General features: G+C 39.5%; 1 protein-coding gene across 1 annotated transcript; it reads right to left on the reverse strand.

Annotated features, from left to right (window-relative positions):
• Positions 1 to 581: 581 nt before the first annotated feature.
• Positions 582 to 20,037, reverse strand: LOC129238427 (calponin homology domain-containing protein DDB_G0272472-like). Its single transcript, XM_054873450.1, has 5 exons — positions 19,989 to 20,037; positions 17,922 to 18,524; positions 1,512 to 5,668; positions 751 to 1,443; positions 582 to 679 (listed from the first exon to the last, which is right to left on the reverse strand). The coding sequence occupies exons 3-5, from the start codon at positions 5,662 to 5,664 to the stop codon at positions 582 to 584; spliced, it is 4,944 nt and encodes a 1,647-aa protein (XP_054729425.1). The 5' UTR covers positions 5,665 to 5,668; positions 17,922 to 18,524; positions 19,989 to 20,037.
• Positions 20,038 to 24,062: the final 4,025 nt, after the last annotated feature.

The raw sequence follows: 24,062 nt of genomic DNA on the forward strand, positions 1-24,062 counted from the left end.
TGCATAGACTTCTACACATGGAACAGTCCGTCCTCATGAAAACTAAAGCGAGTTTTTACCGGTTCAAACTCGTTTCAATACAATTTTTCGCTAGCAAATTACCTAGCACATTTTACTTATTTTCGAAAGTTCTGCCCATGACTTCAAGGATAGCCACTCAAATTCAATTTGCTAAGCCCAATATTTTAACACCCTTTTTTCTGGCTCAACAACAGTCAAGTAAGGCATACAACTACAACAGCAGCCATGTTTAGTGTACTCCACCACTACCCTATGCAGGGTTAAAGGCTTTCACTTAAGTTGGCCGGACAGCAGAAAGCAGGCAGCCTCAGCAATGCCTCAACTCAACTAACCTAGATGAACTCAGTTCAACGGAAATACAACACGACCAACTAGAAATCCAATTAAAAATTTAATTGGCACTGAGAGCAGTCTCTAAATGTGCTGCTGCACAGCAAGTAAGGCAAGCGTTGAACGTTAGAATTCCAAGGCGATGGCTGCTAATACGAGCTGGCGCGGCATAAATGCATTAGAGCGCTTGGCTGGCATTCAACCATAAGCGGGAAGCAATCACACGACACTTACGGCTTGTTGTTATTTGAGGCTATTGTTGTTGCTACACTTTGTTGCATCTCGCTGCTTGCCAGCATGTAGCATATGAAATATGGTCGAACGTGCCCTCAAAAAGAAACCCCCCTTATAAAGAATAAACATATAAAAGTTTATAATAAATTATTTGTATCGACTCACCACTTGTGTCCTGTTGTTGTCCCATTTGCTGTTGCTGCTGCTGCTGTTGTTGTTGCTGATGTTGGTGCTGTGCTTGCTGATGATGTAGATTGGGCGCACAGAAGGCACTCGCGCCACCTCCCGCTGTCATTGAGAGTGAGGAATGTGGCGGCGGCAGCAAGCCGCCAGGCGCTGCCTGTGGTTGCGGCGGGCCCGTTGGCGGCGCGTAGATACTTGAACGATAGGTTGGCGGTGGCGAACCCACATCACAGCGTCCCTGACCGACTACGCTCGATGTAGGCGGTGGCTGTGGCGGCCCGTAATGTGGAGGTGGCGGTGGTGGTGCTTGATAGTGATGAGGCGGCGGTGGACCAGAGGCTGTTGGGGGTGGCGGTCCACCATGAATTCCGTGTTCACCGCCTACTGGTGGATATTGATGCGCATGTGCGTGCGCATATTGATGCTGATGGTGTACATGCATGCCGGCGGCAGCGGCCGCTGCAGCAGCTGGAGACAAGTGATGTGCGTGGTAGGCGGCAGCTGCGGCGGCGGCTGCGGCAGCGTAGGAAGGCGGCGGTGGGCCATGTTCTGGAGCGCCGTGTTCGGTATGCAGTCCCAAGTCACTGGCGTGGTACATACCTGCTGCGCTCAGCGCCTCTGGCAGTGTGGTGCCTATCGCAGTGGGCGGTGGCGGTGGCGGTGGTGAGCCATGCGCTGTGCGAGACAAAACAAAAGTTACGATTTAATATACCTAAAATAAGCTTTAGAGCACTACAACTCACCTTCACTCATTGCTCCACCTGCGCCTGCTGTAGCACCCGGCGGCAACATGCTGGAGAGCGCGCTTAACGGCGTATAAGATTTTGGTGGATCAACTGAGCTTGGACGCAGTAATCTCTCCTCGGTAACACTTGATTGTACGCGATATTGCATCTTGCAGTAGGCCTCCTGACTTGACCCGGTTGTGGAATTTACGTACACTCCCGTTATAGTAACGTCAGTATCTTGAACTATGACCACACTGGACGAGGTTGGTCGGCTGGAATCCTTGGCATCTTTTGTGCTGCCCGAATCACGAAAACCAGCCGTTGTCGTTGTATCTGTGTTGGTCTCTTTGGTTTCTTTGGAATACTTTGAGTCATTACTCTCTTCATTTATATTCATTGGCCTTGACTCCCTTGCTGTGCCGCTTGCATTGGACGCATTCGAACTGTTGGCCGTAGCAGTGGTATTGGCAGTGGCATCACCGGTTCCCTTTGTGGCCGATGTCTCTTCGGTTGTCACTGTGGCTACGGATGCTTTCCGGGCCTCTTTTATCGCATCCTTGGATTTTTTAGCCGGCGTAGAAGCCTTCTCTTCGCCGTCGCTGCTTTCGTAGCTGCCATAGGCAAGATTCTTATCCAGATGACGTTCCACTTCATAAGTGGCTGCCACAATGGCGCTGGCATTAAGACTGGCCATACGTTTGCGTGCCAATATGCCTTTATAATCACCGATTAGCTCCTCGCGTAGCATACGCTTACGCTTCTTTGGCGGCTTTCGTGCCTCCAATTTGGCTTTGTGTGCTTTTGATATCTCCTTATCTTCAAGTTTGGTTTCATTTTCGCTCGCTTCGGAGTTCTCGCCAGCATCGGAGCTTTCGGACTTTAATTTAACTATTTTCTTCAATGGCTTCTTAATCTTGGTATATTTTCGCTTTACTTTAATGGGTTCCTTTTCTTTTTGACCATCTTTCTCTTTATCTTCTTTTGCTTTGCCAGCTTTGCTACTAGAAGCCTCGTCATTCTTCTTTTCTTTCCCTCTTTCCTTTTCCTTTTCTTTTTCCTTCTCTTTTAGCTTCTCCGCTTCCTTTTCCTTCTTATTAGCCAACTTTTTCTGCAACTTCTTGCGTTTCAGCTTCATTTTATCTATCTCCTCGTCTTCACTGTCGCCACTCTCTTCAAACTCCCAATGTTTACCGAGTCCACGGCCGCCTGGCACATGGCGCAGCTCACGCTTGGGTTCCACCTCTTGGGGTTCATCCTCAGACTCTGCTTTCTGGGGCTCAATAGCTTTGGCGACATCTTCTGGTTTTTTCTCCTTCTTTACTTTAACTTTTTCATCATTATCTTTTTCTTTTTCTTTGTCCTTATCCTTGTCTTTATCTTTATCTTTTTCGTCATCACTTCCATCAACGGTGCGAATTTTAGGAGGAAGCTGTGTCGCCTTTGATAGACCCAACTCGTAGGCCGTACGCGATTCATTCTCGTAGAGACACTGTACTTTGGCCAGTGCATTCAATGATGCCATGCGATGTCGTTTGGGACCGAAATCAATTAACTTTTTCTCATCTTCCGAATCACTGGTGGCTGTTGAAGATTCCCTATTCACTTTCTTGGCAGTCGCTTTCTGTTTTGATGCCTTTTGCAATATCTTTCCCTTCACGGTTTTGAGAACTTTCTTTGTAATTAATGGTTTTTTCTTGTACACCTTCCGTGTCACCTTTGTTTTGGTTACCTTTTTCGCTTTCGGCGCAGGTTTAGCTACCGTATTTTCATTTTCCTGAACGTTGTATTTCAAAGCATCTACATTTTCTTCAGTTTTAGCGCTTTCATCAACCTTGGGATTTTCCATTGGCTCAACGGTCTCCTGTGCGGGCTCTTCGACATTTTTTTCTTCTTCATTTTCTAGTACTGCTTCGGTCTTCTCTACCTGCTCGTCTGTCACAATCGACTTCGGTTTGTTCTTTAGAGCTTCTTTAGTAGATTTTGTTTTATTTTCTTCATCGGCGAACTCGCGTAAATTTTTAAGTGTAGGTAGCACCATTTTAATATTCTCTTCTTCCTCAGAACCTGACCTGAAGTCATAAATGTCGTCCTTTGCTACGGCACTAATAGATTTATTAACCACCAGCTTTTCTGCAAACTTTGATTTTTTGCTAAGTAATTTGGCGCCACTGGATTTAATCGGCGGCACTTTGTACTTGTTTTGTAATCTTTGCTTGATATTCGACGTTTGCTTCTTGCCAACCAAAGACGTGGACGTTGACGAGGTCGCTGTTCTTTCAGTCGTTTCTTCTGGCTTTATTGTTTGCTGTTTATCATCAGTCTCCAAATTGTGCTCTACATCGTCTTTATTCTCTTTTTTGTGCTCTACTTCTTTCGGAGCACTTGCACATACCGGCATTTCTTCTAGATCCATTTGCACTACTTCCGTATTAGCGTCTAATACTATTCTTAAAGTTTCCTCTTTTTCTACTAGTTCTGGCCGTTCGTCAACCGGCTTCTCAGGCTCCTGAATATTGCACTTGTCCGTGTTCTTTGGGTTCGTCTTAACTTTTTTCGGCGATGGGGTCTTTTTTGGTGTTTTCACGCCCTTTCCTTCTTCGCTCTTTTCTTGGTCCGGTGGATCGGGTGGTTCCACAACCTTGCACTGCTTGTCTGCCATATCTGCAGCTTCGGCAATTTCTTCTTTCTTTTTCTCTTCGATGACTTTCTTTATCGGCTTTGATTTCAGTGGCCTCTTCTTTAACGGGGTACCAACTTCGGTCGAATTTGTAGCTTTGGTAGTCATTTTCGGTGTTTTGGAACCATTGTCGGTCGCTTTTTGAGTAGTTGCTTTTTTGTTCTTTTGATTAGTGTCGGGTTTATTGGCACGCTTGGCCGTTACTTTTTTCTTAGGCGCCATTTTGGTTAAAGGATTTTTAATTGTTTCACTGGGAGACGCTTGAGATTCGTTAGGTTTCGAAGAACTAACTTTATTAGAGTCTATCGAAGTTTCGTTTGATTTTTGAGCTTTTTCTTGTGTGACTGGAGATTCTTGTGTAGTTATTTTTGTCTCCTCTTTGGGTGTTTGTGAAATTACATGCCCACTCTCGGTTTCCTTGCAATTAATATCAACCTTTTCTTGCTCTTTTTCCTTATCCTTCTCACTTTCTGTTTCTGTTTCTTTAACTTTATCTTTCTCTTTGTCTTTATCCCTGTCCTTGTTCTTCTCTTTTTCCTTTTCTTTCTCCCTTCTCTCTTCCTCCTGTCGCGCTTTAATACGCGCTATATTCGACTTCGGCGGATTCAAACTTGCTATCACCTTAACCGCCGCAGCACGCGACTTAGTCTTCACATTCTCCGAAATGGAGGACTTGAGAGTATCTTGTATGCGTTCTTCGCTTGGCAGTATATTATCGAAACCGCTTATTTGTATATCGAGACTTTTAAGCATTTTACTTATGGCTTTGGTCTTCCCATCCTTTCGGTCGTCCGCTTTGTTCTTGTTGGCAGCAGAAGATGAGGTTGATGTGCTTGCAGGCGGTTCGGAATCAGCCTTTTGCTTCTCCAATTCCGTTTTCTTATTGGAAGTACAGGAAGACTTATCTTTCGTCTCGGAAGCGTTAGATTTCTTCACATTCTCACGAGACGGTGTACGCTTTGTTGGTTTGGATATATGCGTCCCAGCAATTTTGTTGACCAATTCCTCGGGTTGCACAGATTGCGCTTTGTGTTGGTCCTTTTCTAAACTGAGCTTTCCTAAACTTTCTTCGTTATTTTTGGCAAGCGGAACTTTTTGCTCTGTCTCATTTGGTTTAATGTCAGCCTTATCCAACTCTTTACTTTCAACTTTCTCTAACTTTTCTTCCTTCTGCTTCTCCTTTTCTTTCTCCTTCTCTTTCTCCTTATCCTTTTCTTTCTCTTTGTCCTTTTCTTTCTCGCGCTCCTTATTGATCGCTGTTTGCTGTCTCTTTGCGGGCGAAGGCGTACGGCCGGCAGCGCTACGTTTTACCGTCGTTACGTTACTGGCAATCGGCTTGCGGCCCACTGGTGAAATATTCGCCTTTCCCGGAACGTGACGCTTCTTTGCCGTTGCGGCTGTGTGGGCAGACGAACGTTGTAGACGCTCAGTAGTAGTGGCGGCAGCGGCGGCGGCGGCAGCTGCTGTAATGAGACGCTTTTTAGGTCCCATTCCCCTAAAACAAAAAGAAAAAAATGTAGTTAGTAGAAAAGTACTTGAAGGGAAAAAATTTTCATTGGCATGAATGGAAACCAAATGGTAAATTCACCGACAATTAAACTATATTCAGTCATTCTCATGCACCGTAATAATTTTCGATGCCCTCAAATGCTCAATAGACTAACAGGTTAAGCGCTCGCACGTGCCAAACAGCAAGCGAAAGCGTAGAAGATAACGGAAGCGCCAAAGAAGACGCTGCTCTACAACAAGCACTCGAATGGGGTTTAGTAATTTGCGAACGTTTATTCTACTCGCCCATCTCATCTAACGTGAACTCTTGCCTTCGCCTTACTTTGGCCACGCTCATCTACTCGTTCGACCAGCTGTACCGTCTATCTGTACCTAATCGCCTCAACGACACATGTCAGTCGGTAATTGTCTTCTCAACACCCATTCATAGTTGAGCTCACTCATACGCTTCACTCCTCCAGTGGCACTGATTCGTTAACCTAACGAGTGCTTAGTGAATTAAGTCCCTACATGCAACAACAACTACAACAACAACAGCAATAACAATAAAATGGCAAACGTTATAAAGGATTGTCAAGCAAATGCATTCATGAGCCTGTCATACAGTTCGTGCGACAACGGAAAAACTGGCACAACCTGGTAGTAAAAGGAAGAAGAAGCAAAACACAAATCAACATATGTCAATACTTCAACGCGGCCCTTGCAAGAGTCCTACAAAAGCAACGCTGCATGCGAAATGGAGAAGCGTTGGCGTGCAGGCAGAACGGATAATGAATGTTGAGTAGCGTAAAAAATAGCATAAAAAACGCAAAAATGGAACAACAAACATGTGAGGAGGTATTAGGATGAGTTATTACTGCGGTGGCAATGCGATGGAAAATGGTGTAAAACGTAGCGGCTGAAGAGGACTCATCAACGTTACTAGTTGTACATGCAACATACAGCAGCAACACTTCACAAAGTTACAAATGGCGGGGTAGGATGAGTCTTGGGGTCGTGGCTTGGAGGCTTGATGGAGTCCATAAACAGTCAGCCAAGTAACCACAAGTGACATGTGAGTATGCCAAACAAACAAGTGAACATACACGCGTGAGCATGAGAGTCAGCTTACTTTGCATGCCGTGCGCCCCGCCCCGCCCCGCCCGCTCCCACAGTTACACTGATGCGCTGGCTGTCGTCTGTGGGTGACATGTTTCGCGCACTTAATCCACTTGTTAGTCGGATTTGGAACTTGCCTGCTGTTCAACTCCACCGAGCGCACACCAGCCACTGTTTTAAGTACTTTTTCACACACATTTTATTTCATTTTTTTTTTTTTTTTCAAATTGCTTTCAGCGCTTTTCAGCCAACACATTTAGCATTGTTTTTGCGCGAGCGTCCTGTGTCGTTTTTGTTGTTTGTCTAGTGTCGAGTATTTGAAGAAAAACACCACTCCAAACGCCACCGCGCAACACACCGCGCCCCAGAGCAGCGTTCGCCTGTCGTGCCGAGTGCAAAGACAATGACTGCTTTATGAGCTCACAATGGGGACACACAAGCACTTGTGGCAAGTGTATAGCGTGTAGTGCTCAACTTTTTGGCAAACATATGTTAGGTTAGGGCGCGTGTGCGTGTTTAAGAAAGTCAGTCAGGAGTTTTCGCTGCACAAAACTCGGAATTACATAGTTGCATGGATTTTGAAAAATTCCAGTTAAATTGTGTTGGTCGTTAATTGAAAGGCTTTGTAAATATTTGCAAGGACTCATTGTGCGCTAAGCAAAGTAATTTAGAAGCTTTGTAGAAAATAATTCATATTATGCGATAAAATTGGGTTAATTGGGAGTAAAATTTATTTAGCAGAGTTTGAGCCGGTTGCTGTCCTCATATGTGGCTCGCAGGATGTATAAAACAGTAATAGGACAATGACCGAGTAACGCTTGGGCAAATGGTTGAAGCTGCGCACTTCACGCTTATATACAAGGTGGCGCAAAATTAATCACTCTGTAGGAATATCTGCAAACAGACAAGCAATGGAATGCGTGCAGGTGAAAATTAAGATTTCCAGTGAAATTTGTTTGATAATTTCTTTTTATTTAGTAAAAAAGTTATTTAAAAACCAAATTGTATGCTTAATTTTGCACATATGTATGCATATACAGGGTAGTTATTAAGCCGTTATCTTTACTTGTATGCGTAGTTACCTATTAGATCCCAAGATTATCTATGGCTTCTCTTGCCATGCGACGATTTGTGTTCAGAGCCAGATCGGTATTAGTCAGGAATAAATCTACTGAACCTATGCGGCCAACTTAATGACAACGAAAAAATGTCGTTTTCTGAGTCCTGCCAGGGTTTAATGGAACGGAGGCAAACTTGACATTAGCCTGAACGCCATTTCTGCAAATTGTCACCCAGCATACACAGGTAACAGACTACCAATCTCACCAGCTCAAGGGAAACATATCAAAAGTGGGTTTCCAGTATACCATTAGGTTAAAACCTTACTGAGCTCGAAGGCGTGCGTTTGACCAGTTCGCGTTGCGCGTTTGATGTTATCCTACAAATAGAGTGACCTATAGTTTTTTGCTGCCACCCAGAGGCATATGATTTTGGTTTGCCATTGCCTGTCTAGAGGTGATCGCCATTAGAAAAAAATCTGTAACTGGATGTTTTTGTCCCCAGTTGGCTGCGACTCCGAATTGCGAATAGAAGTCAGACACAAACCCTCAGCGCTACATTGACCAAACCGCTTAATAAAGTTAAAAAATTAATAATTTTGGCTCAAATTTGTTACCGAATTTTCAGAAAAGCCAATAATAAAAAATTAAAAATGAAGCACTGCTGGACTTCATCTCCTTTCGACGCGTTGGATAAAATTAGGTGAAAATATTAAAAAAAGAAGATTTTAGATATACACAAACTGTAATGTAGCATTTTTACTTTGCTTAGCTGGCTGGAAGCGATTCGCTTCAAATAACAATTAACATTAAAATCCACTAGGTATCCACTTGTGAAGGTACTCATTTTACTCTGTTCCTACTTTATTATTTCAGCACTCGTACGTGCATAAATGAAAAATGGGCATGTAAAAAAATGGGTCGTTAATAATTCTGAAAGACATTTCGGGCGTTTTGCGCGCGAAAAAATACAAACACACACACATAAATGCACTTGCAACATTTACATACGTGACCATACGGAAGAGGAAATGCATGTGCGCACACAAAAGTAAAACTTTTAGAACAACAACAACAACTGCAACAGCAACAAGTCCAATAAGCGAGCTGTGCTGGTGCAAAAACATCAAATAACGCCTGCAAGTATGCAATGAAAAGCTGTACACGCGCGTTGTTGCGTGCCAAAAAGTGTATGCCACGCAGGGGTCGGAAAGGGGGAGGGGTGGCTGCTGGATGCTGGCACAGCGCACCGCACCGCACAAACGAACGAACGAAGCGCGAAAAAGCCAACACCAGTGTAAACAGAAAGAAACAAAAACGAAAACAAATAAAGTGGCGCAATAATGCCTGCCTTCATACATATACATATTATGTGTGCATGTATGAGCATAGTTACGTACAACAGCAGCAGTAACCGTATGTATGCTGAACAGTAGGTATGTATGTACGTATATACGTGTGTATGTATATCTGGTGTAAGTGGCAACATGAATACGCAACACTTTTTTGTTTGTGTATTTGTGCTTGCATGTATTTGTTTGTTTGTTTGGCTGTTTGCTCGTTGGTAGCATGCAAATAAGCGCAACAAAGCAGCCACCAGTATTGTATTGTATGTGTATGTGCGAGTGCGTATGTTACTTTACGCTTTGTGTGTGTATTTTCTGTTTGTCTTTTTGTTTTTGCTTATGTGCACGCACCCGCCAACGTTTCCGCTTTGCAAACGCACAGCGATCTCCGGCTTGTAACTCGGCGAATCCTAGCCTCAATGCATCATCTCTTGGTGCATGACTGTCCCCGCTTCCACAGAGAATATGGCAGCATTAAAGCTGAAGTCGAGTGCGCGTCAGTTGTTAACAGCTTTTTTCACTTCCAACTACAACAAGAAAAACCATTACAGGCAACAAACAACTAGTTGACTATTTGTGCCTTGTTTGCTGCTACTCCTCTAACACTTCACTGCGTCATAATGGCTCGAGTAATCGCAGGCCATTTCTTCTCACTTTTTTACAGCACAAGCACATTTACTTGCATAAGTCTCCACACCAGCATCTACATATGTACATAGCAAGCATTTACGTGCACTCGTTTTCACATTCCCAACGCCCTACGGATGCTCAGTGTCAGCCGTCACACAGCGTCAGCGGAAATCCACACTCTCTTACTCACCTCGAAGGCAATGCGCTTACATTTCGATGTTAGCGGTGCGCGAATCTCGACGGCAAAGAAGGATTTAAGTCTCCGCGCGACACACGTCATATGTTTCTGACAGCCCGAACAACAGCAAGAAACAACAAGCGCTCGCTATATGCACACATCTCTACGGTTCTGCTATGAATTATGATTACTCTCGCCCACTCAAGTGTCGGCTGTTGCTACAATGTCCGTAACGGCCCGTAAAGATACTTTGCAATTGCGCCGAACACTCAACGATACACCGAAAACACTCGTATTTACCCATGTGCATGTGTGCGTGCATTTAAAGGTTTAAATGGTGGGGGAGTAAAGAAATTGATGGAGAAACATGCCGCTTGAGGGTAGCAGACAGGAAGTAGTGTCGGTAGCACCCGCCGAGGTTTCTTCGCGCTGGTGCTTCTTGTTCTGCGTTTACGTTTTCCCTGAAGTTTTGCCCTTTGGTTTTGCAGTTTTCTTGTAAATAATTTCACCTGACAACGGATGAGACACAGGTGTTGATAGTTACGCCATGGGTGTTCGTATAATGGCCGATAAGCCTGGCGGCTAATGGTGGGGCGAATTGGGCGCAGAATTGTGGCGCCAAGCGAGGGTTGCGCTAACTGTTGACAGTTGCATGAAAAAAATTTTTGAGTAATGACTCAAAAGAATTGAGATTTTAAAAAGGATACGCAGTGGTTTACTAATTAAATGATATGGTGCCACAACTTTCGTTCTGCTACTTTCTTACTTATAAAGCGTTCAAAGTTTTCAGGATTCAGTTTTTTTCAGCACACGTTAGCAAACTATAAAGTCGGGGCTTTTTCAGACACGGAAGTAAAAGAAAAAATAAGAAAGAGCTATTGAAAGGTGGCAATCACTTGCCGGATTATTAGTTGGCTGCGTACAAAGCTCCAAACCAAGTTCCCTGCGATTCACAAACCGATGTGTGTGACCTAACATTGCTCTGATGGAACTCAATTCCTTTTCCATTGGCGAAAGCTGGCCGCTTCTGGGCGATTTTTGCCTTGAGATGGACCATATCTTACAGGACTAAGCTTAGAGTTTGGTCATAGGTGAGCAGCTGCTTATTTTCTTTGTTTGTATTGGTTTCGTTAAGATGGGTAGGCGATTGGCATCCGCATCTTAGCCTGATTACAGGACTGCCGCTTACCAACTCCAACCCCATGAGCCCACATACGATGGTGTTTAGTGAGAACCGCCTAATACATTTTCGCTAGTTTCAGCACTTGCATAAACCCATGAATAGTAAAATGGATGTGCGACATTTTGACAAGTTTTAGCTATTACACTTTTGTTTATTTAGTGTCTAGTAATCAAAACTTAACTCAACATACCAATTATAAAGTGTTTTTTTTTACTTTGTGCAAAAATTATGAAAATTATGAAATAGGAGGTGGATTCAAAAAGTATCGTGAATTTTGAATTTTCGCAGGTTACGTATATTCGAATTTTGATTTTTTTGTGGCGTTATGTTGGTACTCATGTCTCTCACTCATGACGACGAGTTCGGCCATTTCGAATGTTCAGTTAATTGTTGACAGCTGCTTTGCTGCACGTGTTTCGACTCGTCTACGATTTTTACCTAGTCAAAAAGATGGATCAAAGAACTTGGATCAAATTTTGTGTGAAAACGAAATTAAGTGCGCGGATGCATTCCGAATGTTGACTGTGTCATGCGGAGAAGCTACTTTGGACCAAAGCAACGTTTATCGCTGGTACCAAATGTTCTCAAAAGGCCGAGAAGATGTGAACGACGAAAAGCGTGCCGGACGCCCGAGCACTTCAACAACAGACGAAAAAATTTATCAAGTGAAGAAAATAGTATTGGCCAATCGTCGAATCACCGTTAGAGAAGTTGCTGAAGACCTAGACATATCGATTGGCTCGTGCCATTCGATTTTTTTTTCAATGATTCGGGCATGAGACGGGTCGCCGCAAAATTCGTACCAAAACTGCTCAATTTCGACCAAAAGCAGCATCGCATGAACATTGCTAATGAGATGTTGGACTCTGTCTGCGACAGCCCAAATTTGCTCCAGAGGGTCATAACTGGCGACGAATCGTAGGTTTATGGTTATGACGTGGAAACCAAAGCTCAATCATCTCAATGGAAGCTGCCGCACGAACCCAGACCGAAAAAAGCGCGCCAAGTTCGGTCGAATGTAAAAGTTTTACTTACCGTTTTCTTCGATTGCATGGGAGTTGTGCATCATGAGTTCTTGCCACAGGTAAAACGGTCAATAAGGAATATTACCTGCAAGTTGTGCATAATTTGCGTAAAGCAATCCACCAGAAACGCCCGGATTTGTGGAAGAACAAAAATTGGCTCTTGCATCACGACAACGCCCCTGCTCACACATCGTTGCTTGTGCGCGACTTTTTGGCCAAAAACAACACACTAATGATGCCACAGCCACCGTATTCCCCAGATCTGGCCCCCTGTGACTTTTTCTTGTTCCCGAAACTGAAGAGGCCCATGAAAGGACGATGCTACGCTACGATTGACGAGATAAAGACAGCATCGAAGGAGGAGCTGAACAAGATAAAAATGATTTTTTGAAGTGCTTCGAAGATTAGAAAAAACATTGGCATAAGTGCATAAGATCTCATGGGGATTACTTTGAAGGGGACAAAATAGATATTAATGACTAAATAAATAATTTTTGAAAAAAAAAAACAAAATTCGTGATAGTTTTTGAACACACCTCGTACCTCAAATTTTTAACAAAATGTCACACTTTTTAATGAGAATTTTTAGAATAATATTTGGTATGCAGGCTTATAGCCCATTTAAATAATTTTAGTACAATAAAATTTTTTTTGTTTTTGCTCAAAGAGTGAAGGAGTGAGCTACGAGCTCTAATAGGACTAATTACGGGTACAATCCATGTGGGCGCCACTTCTTATTTGTAGGATGAGAATGGTAAAGAGCATTTTTTCTGTCGCTATGAGTTTTGCTAAACTTAGATTGACATTTTTGGGTCGGACACTTTTTGAGAATGGATTGCTAAGATTCTTAAAACTACCTGGAAGATTTGCAGTGAAGTATTGAAACCAATACCAGATGACTCCCCCTATACTTTAAGGGGACAGATACCTGTAAAATTTCGAAAACATTTTTTTTTTTTTTTTGTCATAAAATGTTAATATAATCCTTTAAGAATATGTAAAAAAAATTTTAGAACATAAATTTAAGAATTTCTTATATTATAGATCGTCAACCGTGGCTACTCTATTCTTTCATTCATTCATGTATTCAAACTTTAGACGCGTTTTTCTCCAAACTATATTTCTCGAATTGGCGTACACTATAACTCGAAAAGTTATTGACCGATCTACCTGAAATTTTGCACACATATTTTTTATGATATTACTTTCTATCTGAATTTACAACATTTTGAAAATTTTTCGAAAAAATAATTCATTTTTTTTAAGCATTTTATTCCGCGAATTTTTTCCATTTTTTTTTTTAATTCATACAGAAATGATGACATTAATAATCAAACAATTTTTGGATTTTTGTATTCAGGTCACTGACGCCGATGCTACAATCCCCCCGATTGAGAAGCCCCGCTGCGACGTTCCTGGAAGAATTGTATATTATTTTAATGTATAAATAAACCGTATGCCGATTTTGAAAAAAAAAAAATATATTGACTTCTTCATTTTAAATAGTTTTAATGAAAATCAGGGAAAATATGCCCATTTACAGGTATCTGTCCCCTTAAATTCTGTCTCTTGGTCTTAAGTACAGTGGGTAATATTATCTGAGTGCTTGAAACATTTTCCACCGAACCCCAACATCATCAACCAAATTCCATTCTAATGCTTTAACTTCCCTTAAAATTGTAAAAATCATTTCCATTTTTCCCCCTCAAGAAATTAATGATTTCTTCCTTGTTTACGAAAGCGAAAATTTGCTTCACTCTGCATCCTGGCGTACGATCACCATTACACCAGTAATTGGGCACTCCAAATAAAAAACCATAAATTTCAAATCAAAAGAAAAACAAATAAACCATGAAAAACGCACAGACAGCGCGCCGTTGACGCACAGCTGACGGCCACACAGTACTACTCCATAACAAATCAATAACAACAACAGCGCGAAAAGCAATAAGAACAAAGCGGCACATTCAAACCCCTTCACTCAACCGTCAAGGCATACGAAACGACCTTGCGGTTCTGTTAACTTTTCAATTAAAAAATCAACGAGAATAAATAATTTACTTTGATTTAATCTTACTTTACAACACATTTGTTATTTTGGTTTTTGTTTTTTCTTTTTTTCTTTTTTTTCTTTTGAGGTTATTTTATGTACATATCACTTCAGATAAAGACATGCAGCTGTTCTTCAGCTATCTTTGTCGTTGTTGTGGTTTACGTTATTATCGTAGAAAATTGTGCCGAGATAAAGAAGCTAAGTAGTAAATCGAAACTCAACACACGCGATCCACCTGTAAACAAAATAACAAGCCAACAAAGTAACAAACTAAGAATAAATAGAAAAATCAAACAACGAATGTTTTATTGCAATTGGAAGCCCTTTGAAATTGTATGGTGTTGCAGTGGGTGGGCGAAGTTGGCGCCTCCCTGATTTTGTTACTATGTAGGTAGTCAACGTGTGATGAATGAAATGAAAGAAACATTAAGGTAAGGGAAGAAAGCAAAAATAATTGGATGTGGGGCAACACATGAAACCGGAAACCGCTGAATTCGCTTGGAGATGGGTGGTGGAAGTACCGCAGAAAGGTTAGAGGTGCGCAGATGTACTAAACAAAAATGCATTACTTTTCCAATAGATGACTTAAATGATCTTTATCACGCATTGCACCTGTACGAGGGTCGTTTGAGAGATTCGTACCAATCTAAAAACTACTTATTTGTTTAGGGTAAAACTAATTTCTCTGTTCGACATAGTTTCCTTTTAGACTTATACACCTCGTCTAACGCTGTTCTAGTTTCTTGATCCCTACCAAATAATAGGATGTGTCTGACTCTGAAAAATAGCCGTTCGTTTCGGCAATCACGCCCTCGTTTGAATCAAATATTTTTCCCGCCAGCCATTTTTTCAAATTCGGGAACAAATAGTAGTTCAAGGGTTCCGAAGGAGCCAATTCTGCAGAATAGGGGGGATGTGAAACAAGTTGTAACCCTATAAATTTTGCGACCGCAATGGATGAGGCGTGCGTTGCCGTGCATCTTTTGGAAATTACTCGACTTCCTTGATTCAAACGAATGCCAAACACAAAGAAATATACCGCTCTGGATAAAACTAGCTAATCATACCCCGATACTCGCCAGTAGTGCCAACTCTTTGACTTTGCATGAACTTTTCAAACTATCCGCATATAAGAGTTATCGGGTTACGTTAGGTGATGTGAAAACAATAAGATTTTGAGTGTTGAGTTTTTGTTGCTTCACTCAGTACTGTTTGAGTCCATGTCAAATATGAGCATCAGAAAATAAAAAGAGAAAAAAAGAGAAATGAGAGAAAATAAAATCTGTATTTTATAGTTTTTCTTTGATAGAGTTGCGAATGTAAATGGTGTTCCTTATACTGGGAATTGCATACAATTTCGGTAACTACTTCAAAGAGGATGTCTATACATAAAAAGCTTAAGTTACGGCACCTTCCCATCAGCGAATCGCTGTTGAGTCGCAATAAAAGTGAAGCCTTTTTAAGCGAACGAAAGGCTTGAGTTTTCAAGACAGTCTTTTCAAGACTGGCTTCACAGCGCTTTTTTGAAAACACTTTTTCTATAATATTGGTGATCCAGGCAAGAAGAGTTAGACCAGTTTGTTTTGGAGGAAGAAAGCAATATGTGATTTTCAGACAATTTAGGGGTCACCATAGCTAACCATCAGTGTTTTGATGTGCTAATGTTTCTGGTTCATAAAGGACCTTACTATATTACACGTTCATAATCTATTAATGTTAATAATTCCCGAATTTCAATGTTTAGAAATATTTAAATTGGGCGCAACGCGAACCATGTGGGATCGCTACCGAGTACTAAGAAAGGAAGAGAGAAACGAGAGGCCGATATACGTGAGTGCGAGGAACTTGAGATGCTGGCCAATAGAAGCAACGCCCGAAAATTCTACCAGAAAGATCGGCGGCTTACAGAAGGTTTTAAGTACGGGGCGTTTTTCTGTAAGAACAAAGACGGCGATCTGATGACTGACATCCAGAGCATACTTAATTTATGGAGGGAATACTTCTCGAACATGTTAAACAGTGATAGCTGCGCATATCAGATCCCGATACCCCAATCGTTGACGACGAAATTGTTGTTCCGCTACCCGACCATGACGAGGTGAGAATAGCGATAACGCGGCTAAAGAACAACAAAGCCACGGGCGCCGACGGACTGCCGGCTGAGCTATTCAAACATGGCGGCGAGGAGCTGGTAAGGTGCACGCATAAACTTTTATGCAAAATATGGTCGGATGAAAGTATGCCTGCCGATTGGAACTTAAGTGTGCTCTACTCAATCCATAAGAAGGGTGATCCTGCAATCTGTGCCAATTACCGCGGGATTAGTCTTCTAAATATTGCCTATAATGTTCTAGCGAGCGTATTGTGTGAAAGGCTGAAGTCCACCATCAACCAACTTATTGGACCTTATCAGCGTGGCTTCAGACCTGGAAAGTCTACCATTGACCAAATATTCACAATACGCCAAATCTTGAAAAAGACCCATGAAATGAGAATCGACACACACCATTTTTTCGTCAATTTCAAAACGAATACGGCTATGCAAGATGACGTTGCTCAACATCAGCAGCACCGTCAGAATTGAGAAGGATCTCTAGGAGCCGTTTAATACCAAACGTTAGTTCTACCTTCTCTGTTGACAGTTATGATTTCGAGGTTATAAAATACTTCGTTTATTTAGGAACCAGCATTAACGCCGAGCCTTAAAATCTAACGTAGAATCTCTCCTGCCAACAAGTGCTGCTTTGGACTAAGTAGGCAATTGAGTAGTAAAGTCCTCTCTCGACGAACAAAACTAACACTCTACAAGACTCTATCATGCCCGTCTTAACGTATAACGCAGAAGCGTGGACGATGACAACATCCGATGAGGCGACGCTTGGAGTGTTTGAGAGAAAGATTCTGCGCAAGATTTTTGGACCTTTGCACGTTGGCAACGGCGAATATCGCAGACAATGGAACGTTGAGCTGTATGAGCTTTACGACGACATAGACATAGCGCAGCGAATAAAGATCCAGCGGCTACGTTGGCTGAGTCATGTCGTCCGAATGAATACAAACGCTCCGACTCTGAAAGTATTCGATGCGGTACCAGCTGGTGGTAGCAGAGTAAGAGGAAGGTCTCCTCTGCGTTGGAAACATCAGGTGGAGAAGGAGTAGAAGAAGAGAAATATTTAGATTTGCTGTTTTCAGTATGACTGCTTTTTGTATTTGTTCATGTGTTTTTTCGTCTATATTCATTGATTTTGGGTGCTGTAAGTATAAAAGTGTTGTGCAATATTTTAACTTCATTTTGTGATATCTGCTACGTTGCAAATTATTGTCGTATCAGTGTATATGTTTCTGCCCTAGCAAAGTCTGAAATTTTCGTTCTCTAGTACAGTTTCGGGTGTATATTAACGGTGTTGTTTTATTCTTAGTTTGAGAATTGTATTTTGCCCCCGCGAGCATTAGACATCCTGATGTTATGTGATCTATTGTTTCTGTGTGTATGTTGCATTCACGGCATCTGTCGGATGTGATGATTAAATCTTTTATTATATCTTTTCAGTAGTTTCTTGTTGCTACAATTTGACAAAAATGAATCCCTCTATTTCCACTTGTAGAACTCCTTCATTATTATTAATATTATTAGTAGTATTATTATCACTAATACTAGGCCAACTTACTTTTGCGCATGCAAACACCTGATCAATGTTTGTTGTTCTCTATCCAACAGACATTTGTTGGTGTGTGAAAATTCAAACTAAACAATTCAGTATAAGAATTCCAATTGGACACTTTTTGCGAGCTGCGGCACGGAAGCCTACGATTGGATTAACTTTGGAATAATTTAATAGCATTTTAGTTTGGTTGAGGAATTACTGTAATGCCTTTACACTTTCAAATTTTTCCGATGCACATTTAAATTCATATTTTTTATTTACAACACACAATTCATTATTTTCAGACATTTTCTTTAAGTTTTGCATTTGCTTATAAATTTTTTAGCACTTTCTAGCATTTGAAAAGCCTTAAAATAGTTTAATTTGTGAACATATTTTTGCGTAGCTTTTAATTTAAGTACAATTTTTAAAATTTGATATTTTCAAAACAAATATTTTTTCACTTTCATTCCTTCTTGCATTACAAACACTCTTTACTCTTTTTTTATTCTAATTTGCAAGTAGTTACTAAGCGAACGCATATCAATTCAATTACCAGTTTGACCGTCATATTTCCATTTATGTCCCTGCGGTGTATTTGATTTGTGCCTTTGTTAGGTGAGATTACTGTGAATTATCAATTAAGCGACTTTCCATTAAAAAATTCAAATTCATTTAAGTTTCTACTACCCGTTTTATTATTATATTTTATAAATAGTTAATTAATAGACGTAATCGAATTGCGCGTGGACACACAGGCACACACACTTGCCTGCGCATGTACACCTATACAGTTAAGACAATGCAAGCTGGCAATGCTGCAACGTAAATAAACAAATGAAGATGCACGCGCTGATTGAAGAGTGTAAGCGGAGGAAGAGCAGGAAGTAGCGAGCAGGAGTGTCGAAAATTTCCTGTAAAGAGAGTGCTGAGAAGAGGCTGAAAATACTTTTGTAAAGTGTGTATGTGTGTGTGAGGGAGTGTACGATGGAGAACTCTTGAGCACACCTTTTCAATTTATATGTCAAAATTTTTGACAGTTCTTTGACGGCTATAGTGGCACTCTACTAACTAAGGTGACAGCGAGTAGTTTTATTGTGTGCGAACAGATGAGAGTGTGCTCACTTACAACAGTTTCTAAACTGATTGAGAAGCATTGCCATCTCTCTGGTTTACTGCCGTGCGCCCACCCACCCTTTCACAAACATTCAACGCATACAGAGATACGTATGGTCGTATGCAAGCTCAAGCTACGTTCTCTCTTTGCACGCGACCGCTCTCACACACTCTCTCTCTCTCTGTCAATGACTTCTGCTCTTGCTCCGAAATAATCTAATTGGCACTTCAAAGATAGTTTTTGTTTTTTTTTCGTTTTTTGAACAAGAAAACTTGTAGATACACAGAAGCGCTAATACACTAAAATGTTGACGAAGCTGATGAAGCGTATGTAGGGGAAATGATAAAAATCTCACAAAAGCATATGAAGTGTAGAAAAACAATAAATTTGAAAGCCAAAAAAGGCTAAACAAAAAGTAAAGTAATAATGTTAAAAAATGTATGTTGTTGAGTGGAGCTCTGTTGTATACGAGACTACGTTATTTGCATGTGCTATGCTTGCGTACTCTCCTTTGTAGGCATGCCTGTGTGTGTGCGTATCGTAAGAGCAGTACTTCTATGCATTTGTACGCTTTCGTGCAGGTTGGGAAGTGGTGGCGGCAGCAAGAAACTCATTAAAAAGTGGGCGCGTTTAGAAAATTATAAATTGCATACATTTTTTAAATTACTTTTACTATGTTTTTTTTCACAATCGCTGTAATACACTGAGTTTTAAACTGTTTGCAAAAAAGTAGTAGAAAACTAATCAAATTCTAGCAAAATAACCAAAGTTGCTGCGCTCTGGCGTTCTACGCTCTTTGTTCGATAAGATTTTTATTGTTATTTTGTTATTGTTATTTTGTTTTCCCTGCCGTAAGCACTTTTTCATATAGTACATTTACAGAGACAGACAGTCGATCAGTCAGTAAGTCAGTCAGGCAGCCAGTCACTTCAGCCGCTTTATAGCTCGTCTTCCACTATTTTATTTTTTATTACATTTAGTTTTTGTTGTTGCACGGCATGCAGCAGCAGGAGCACTCGTTGTATGTACGCTTCGTTGTACAAATGTGAGTATGTACGTATAAATATGTATGCTTTTTTGTGCTTATGCATACATACTTTCATGCGCGCCCTTGCCTATGGCTGTGTGTGTTTGTGTGCCTGTGTGCACTATGGCCGCACATTTCGTTTATTCATCGATGTATTCAACACTTTGCATCGCAGTGCATGTATGTATATCAATATGTATCTATGGTATGCATGCATGAGCTTTTGAATATGTGTACGTATGTATGTACGTCCAGCACTCGCATCTCATACTGCGATTCCTACTCGTTCGTTCGCCCCACTACCCGACAACCTATATACTTTGTACGGCACAACGCTTTTTCCACCCCCTGCCCACTTCCGCTCGTGGCACTTTTGACTGGAAATTTCTCACATTGGCTTCTTCACTTTTTCTACACTCCATTATTTTCTCACTTACATATTTGCTTGATTTTTCTACAATTGTGTTTTCACTTACTTCAATATTTCACGTTTGGTTATTTATTTATTTTTCGTAATTTACTCGTATTTTCTGTGCTTGTAATTTTTCTATCTTCACCGCATACTTGGTCTCACCACTGCATCGCGCTGTCCAGTCATCGCGCACTTCTTGCGTTTCATTTGCACGCTCGCACTTTGCAATTTGCTAATTTTCCACTTCATTTCTATGCGCGAATTTCGCATTTCTGTTACGAACGAATTTTTCACATTTTTTTTGTTTCTTTTAATTTAACTAAAAATTAACCGTTTTCGTTTTTACTGTCCCGCAAGCTGTTGCAGTCACACTCAATACGGAACATAGGACATTGAACACTCAACTCCCGCCTTGGGTGGGTGGTTGGTGGTTTGGTTAGCTGTAACCGCAAAGCGATGGCTTTTGGCGGGGTGTGTGGGGGCGCCTTTTAGTGGAAATTCGAAAAAATTCCAACCGTGCGCACAACTTATTACAACGACATTTTCAATTTTATACTGAATTTTGTTTGCATGCCAAACGTGCGACCTCACCAACATGCCAACAGCAAACAGCAAACGAACGAAGATGCGTATAGAGAGCCAATCATGAACGCACACAAGCGCAACGCGCTATGCACGCATGCCAATTGCAGTGCTGCTCTCTGTGCTCTTTAAAATACCACATTTATAGAGGTGTGTGTAAACTCAATTTGTGTATGGATTAATGGGAGAGTATTTTGTGAACATTCAACTTTAGCTGACTTTTAGCTCATATTTTGCTTTCGGTTGACAATACGATGGATTTGGTAGCACTGCTGTGAAGTCAAAGTGGATGTGACAAGTAAATTTTGTTAAATTTAAATTTAATTACGAAATAATTTATCTTTGGCTAATTTATGTAAAAAGCGCTTTCTATTCGATATACTTAAAATGAAATTGAGATTTCTAAAAGAAAGCTAATTAAATACAAAACTAATTGAATGTAGATCGGCCCTAAATTTGCGTCCGGCACGTAAAATTGAAAAGAATTTTTGCGAATTTATCGGCAACTTCTTTTTCTTCAATCCAAACCTGATTGATCATGTCAAATTAGTTAGCCTACCAGGGCACTCCATCACATCACCAGTTTCGAATCGAAACGTAAAGGATTTGGCTAGACAGTGAATTTCAGCGATCAATTTTTTGGAAATAGTAACAGACTTATGAATCTTGTCAGAAAGGCACGTAATTTGCCAAAACCTTTTGAAATTCACACACAACTACATATATGACGCCTTTTTGAATTTTAGTTATTTTACTTACTACGCTACTAAATTGCCCTTGCGAACTATTTGCTGGTTGAACTACACAATAGATGAACCATATAACTTTTTTTTTCAAAAAAAAAAAAGAACAAGGGCATCAATTCGGATGCATTGCCTATAGCTGAGGCGAAACTCAAAGATTTAAATAAAATGTGAAACGTTGGTAATTCCAAAAGAATTACATTCTCTTTATGAAAATCAAAAAGCAAGAGTGAGGCTAGTGATGCTCTACCGGAACCAACTTTTCATAAAATTCTGATGCCGCAAATGAGAGTTGTGATAAGTTTACTATCATTCGTTAAATATAAAATACAAGAGATTGTGGAATATATCGACCCATAAAAAAAATAAATAATTGGCGCGTACACTTCTGTTAGGTGTTTGGCCGAGCTCCTCCTCCTATTTGTGATGTGCGTCTTGATGTTGTTCCACAAATGGAGGGACCTACAGTTTCAAGCCGACTCCGAACGGCAGATATTTTTATGAGGAGCTTTTTCATGGCAGAAATACACTCGGAGGTTTGCCATTGCCTGCCGAGGGGCGACCGCTATTAGAAAAATGTTTTTTTTATTAATTTTGCTTTCACCGAGATTCGAACCAACGACCTCTCTGTGAATTCCGAATGGTAGTCACGCACCAACCCATTCGGCTACGGCGGCCGACCCATCGAGATGCTCAAAAATCGCACCGGTAAAAATGTGCAATTAATTTAAAACTTTCTGAAAGGGGTTGATCTGCTCAGACGAATTTCGCATAATCGCTTAAAGCAATTCATAAATTACTTTGCAAAAGTTGCGGAGCGCAGAAGGTCTCCGTCACCAGCGCTGTGAGTCGTATTGTATTTGCAAAATATTTAATTTATTGTGCAAATATTTAAATTAAAGTTAAATAAATAAATAACCTTGATTTACCAACATTTTCAATTTTTATGTTTTTTTTTTAAATAGCCGAGTAAGTTGTCCGTGACTACATATAGGTTGACTCAAATTCGAAACCCACCGGGGACATGAAGTAACAGACGATAGAAAATTCTTCTAATGGCAATCGCCGTTGGGAGACCTTCTCCACGACGTCAGAAAACTGTAGGTACATACCTACACTTGTAGAACACCAAGTCAGCGCCACAGGCTGAAGAAAAAACTCGATCAAGCAGCCAACAAAGTATATAGGCGCCATATTTTTATTAATTTTTTTTATTTTATTAATTTTTTTTATTTTATTAATTTTTTTTATTTTATTAATTTTTTTATTTTTATTAATTTTTATTAATTTTTTTTCTTTTTATTAATTTTTATTTATTTTTTTATTTTAATCAATTTTTTTGAGTCTTTATACATTTTTTTTTCTTAATTTTTTATTTTAATAATTTTTTTTATTTTTATTAACTTTTGTTATTTTTTAGTAATTTTTTTATTAATATTAATTTTTTTATTAATTTTTTTTTGTTTTATTAATTTTTTATTTTTATTAATTTTTTTGTGTTTATTAATTTTGTTTTTTAATAATTTTTTTATAATAATATAATTTTTTTTATAATTTTTATTAATTATATATTTTTTTTTATTAAAAATATTTTTTTTATTAATTATTTTTTAATATATTTATACATATTTTTTTATTAATTATATTTTTTTATTAACTATATTATATATATTATATTATATTTTTTTATTTATTATATTTTCTTATTAATTATATTTTTTTATTAACTATATTATATATATTATATTATATTTTTTTATTTATTATATTTTCTTATTAATTATATTTTTTAACTGCTCTTTTTTATTAATTTATTATATATGTTTTATATGTTTTTTATTTATTTATTACATTTTTTATTTATTTCTATTTTTTTGTTTATTTATTACTAAGCCCACGCCACTAACTGGAGAAAAACTCGATCAAGAAGCCAACAAAGTAAATAGGCGCCATATTTTTATTAATTATATTTTTTTTGCTAATTACATATTTCTTGATTATATATTTTTTATTAATTATATGTTTTTTTTTAATTATATTCTTTTTTTATTAATTATATATTTTTTATTAATTATATTTTTGTATTTATTATATTTTTTATTTATTTATTACATTTTTTTCTTTATTAGCTTTTATTTATTTGTTATATTTTTTTATTTCTTGTATACCTATATAATATTTTTTAATATTAATTTTTTAATAATTTTTCCCCCAATAAAACGCATTAAAAATCTTAAATTCAACATGAAGCAATATTAATAATTTTTAATTAATTCAAGGCAAT

The sequence above is a fragment of the Anastrepha obliqua genome, chromosome 2 (genome assembly GCF_027943255.1).
Source record: "Anastrepha obliqua isolate idAnaObli1 chromosome 2, idAnaObli1_1.0, whole genome shotgun sequence".
NCBI classification, from domain to species: domain Eukaryota; kingdom Metazoa; phylum Arthropoda; class Insecta; order Diptera; family Tephritidae; genus Anastrepha; species Anastrepha obliqua.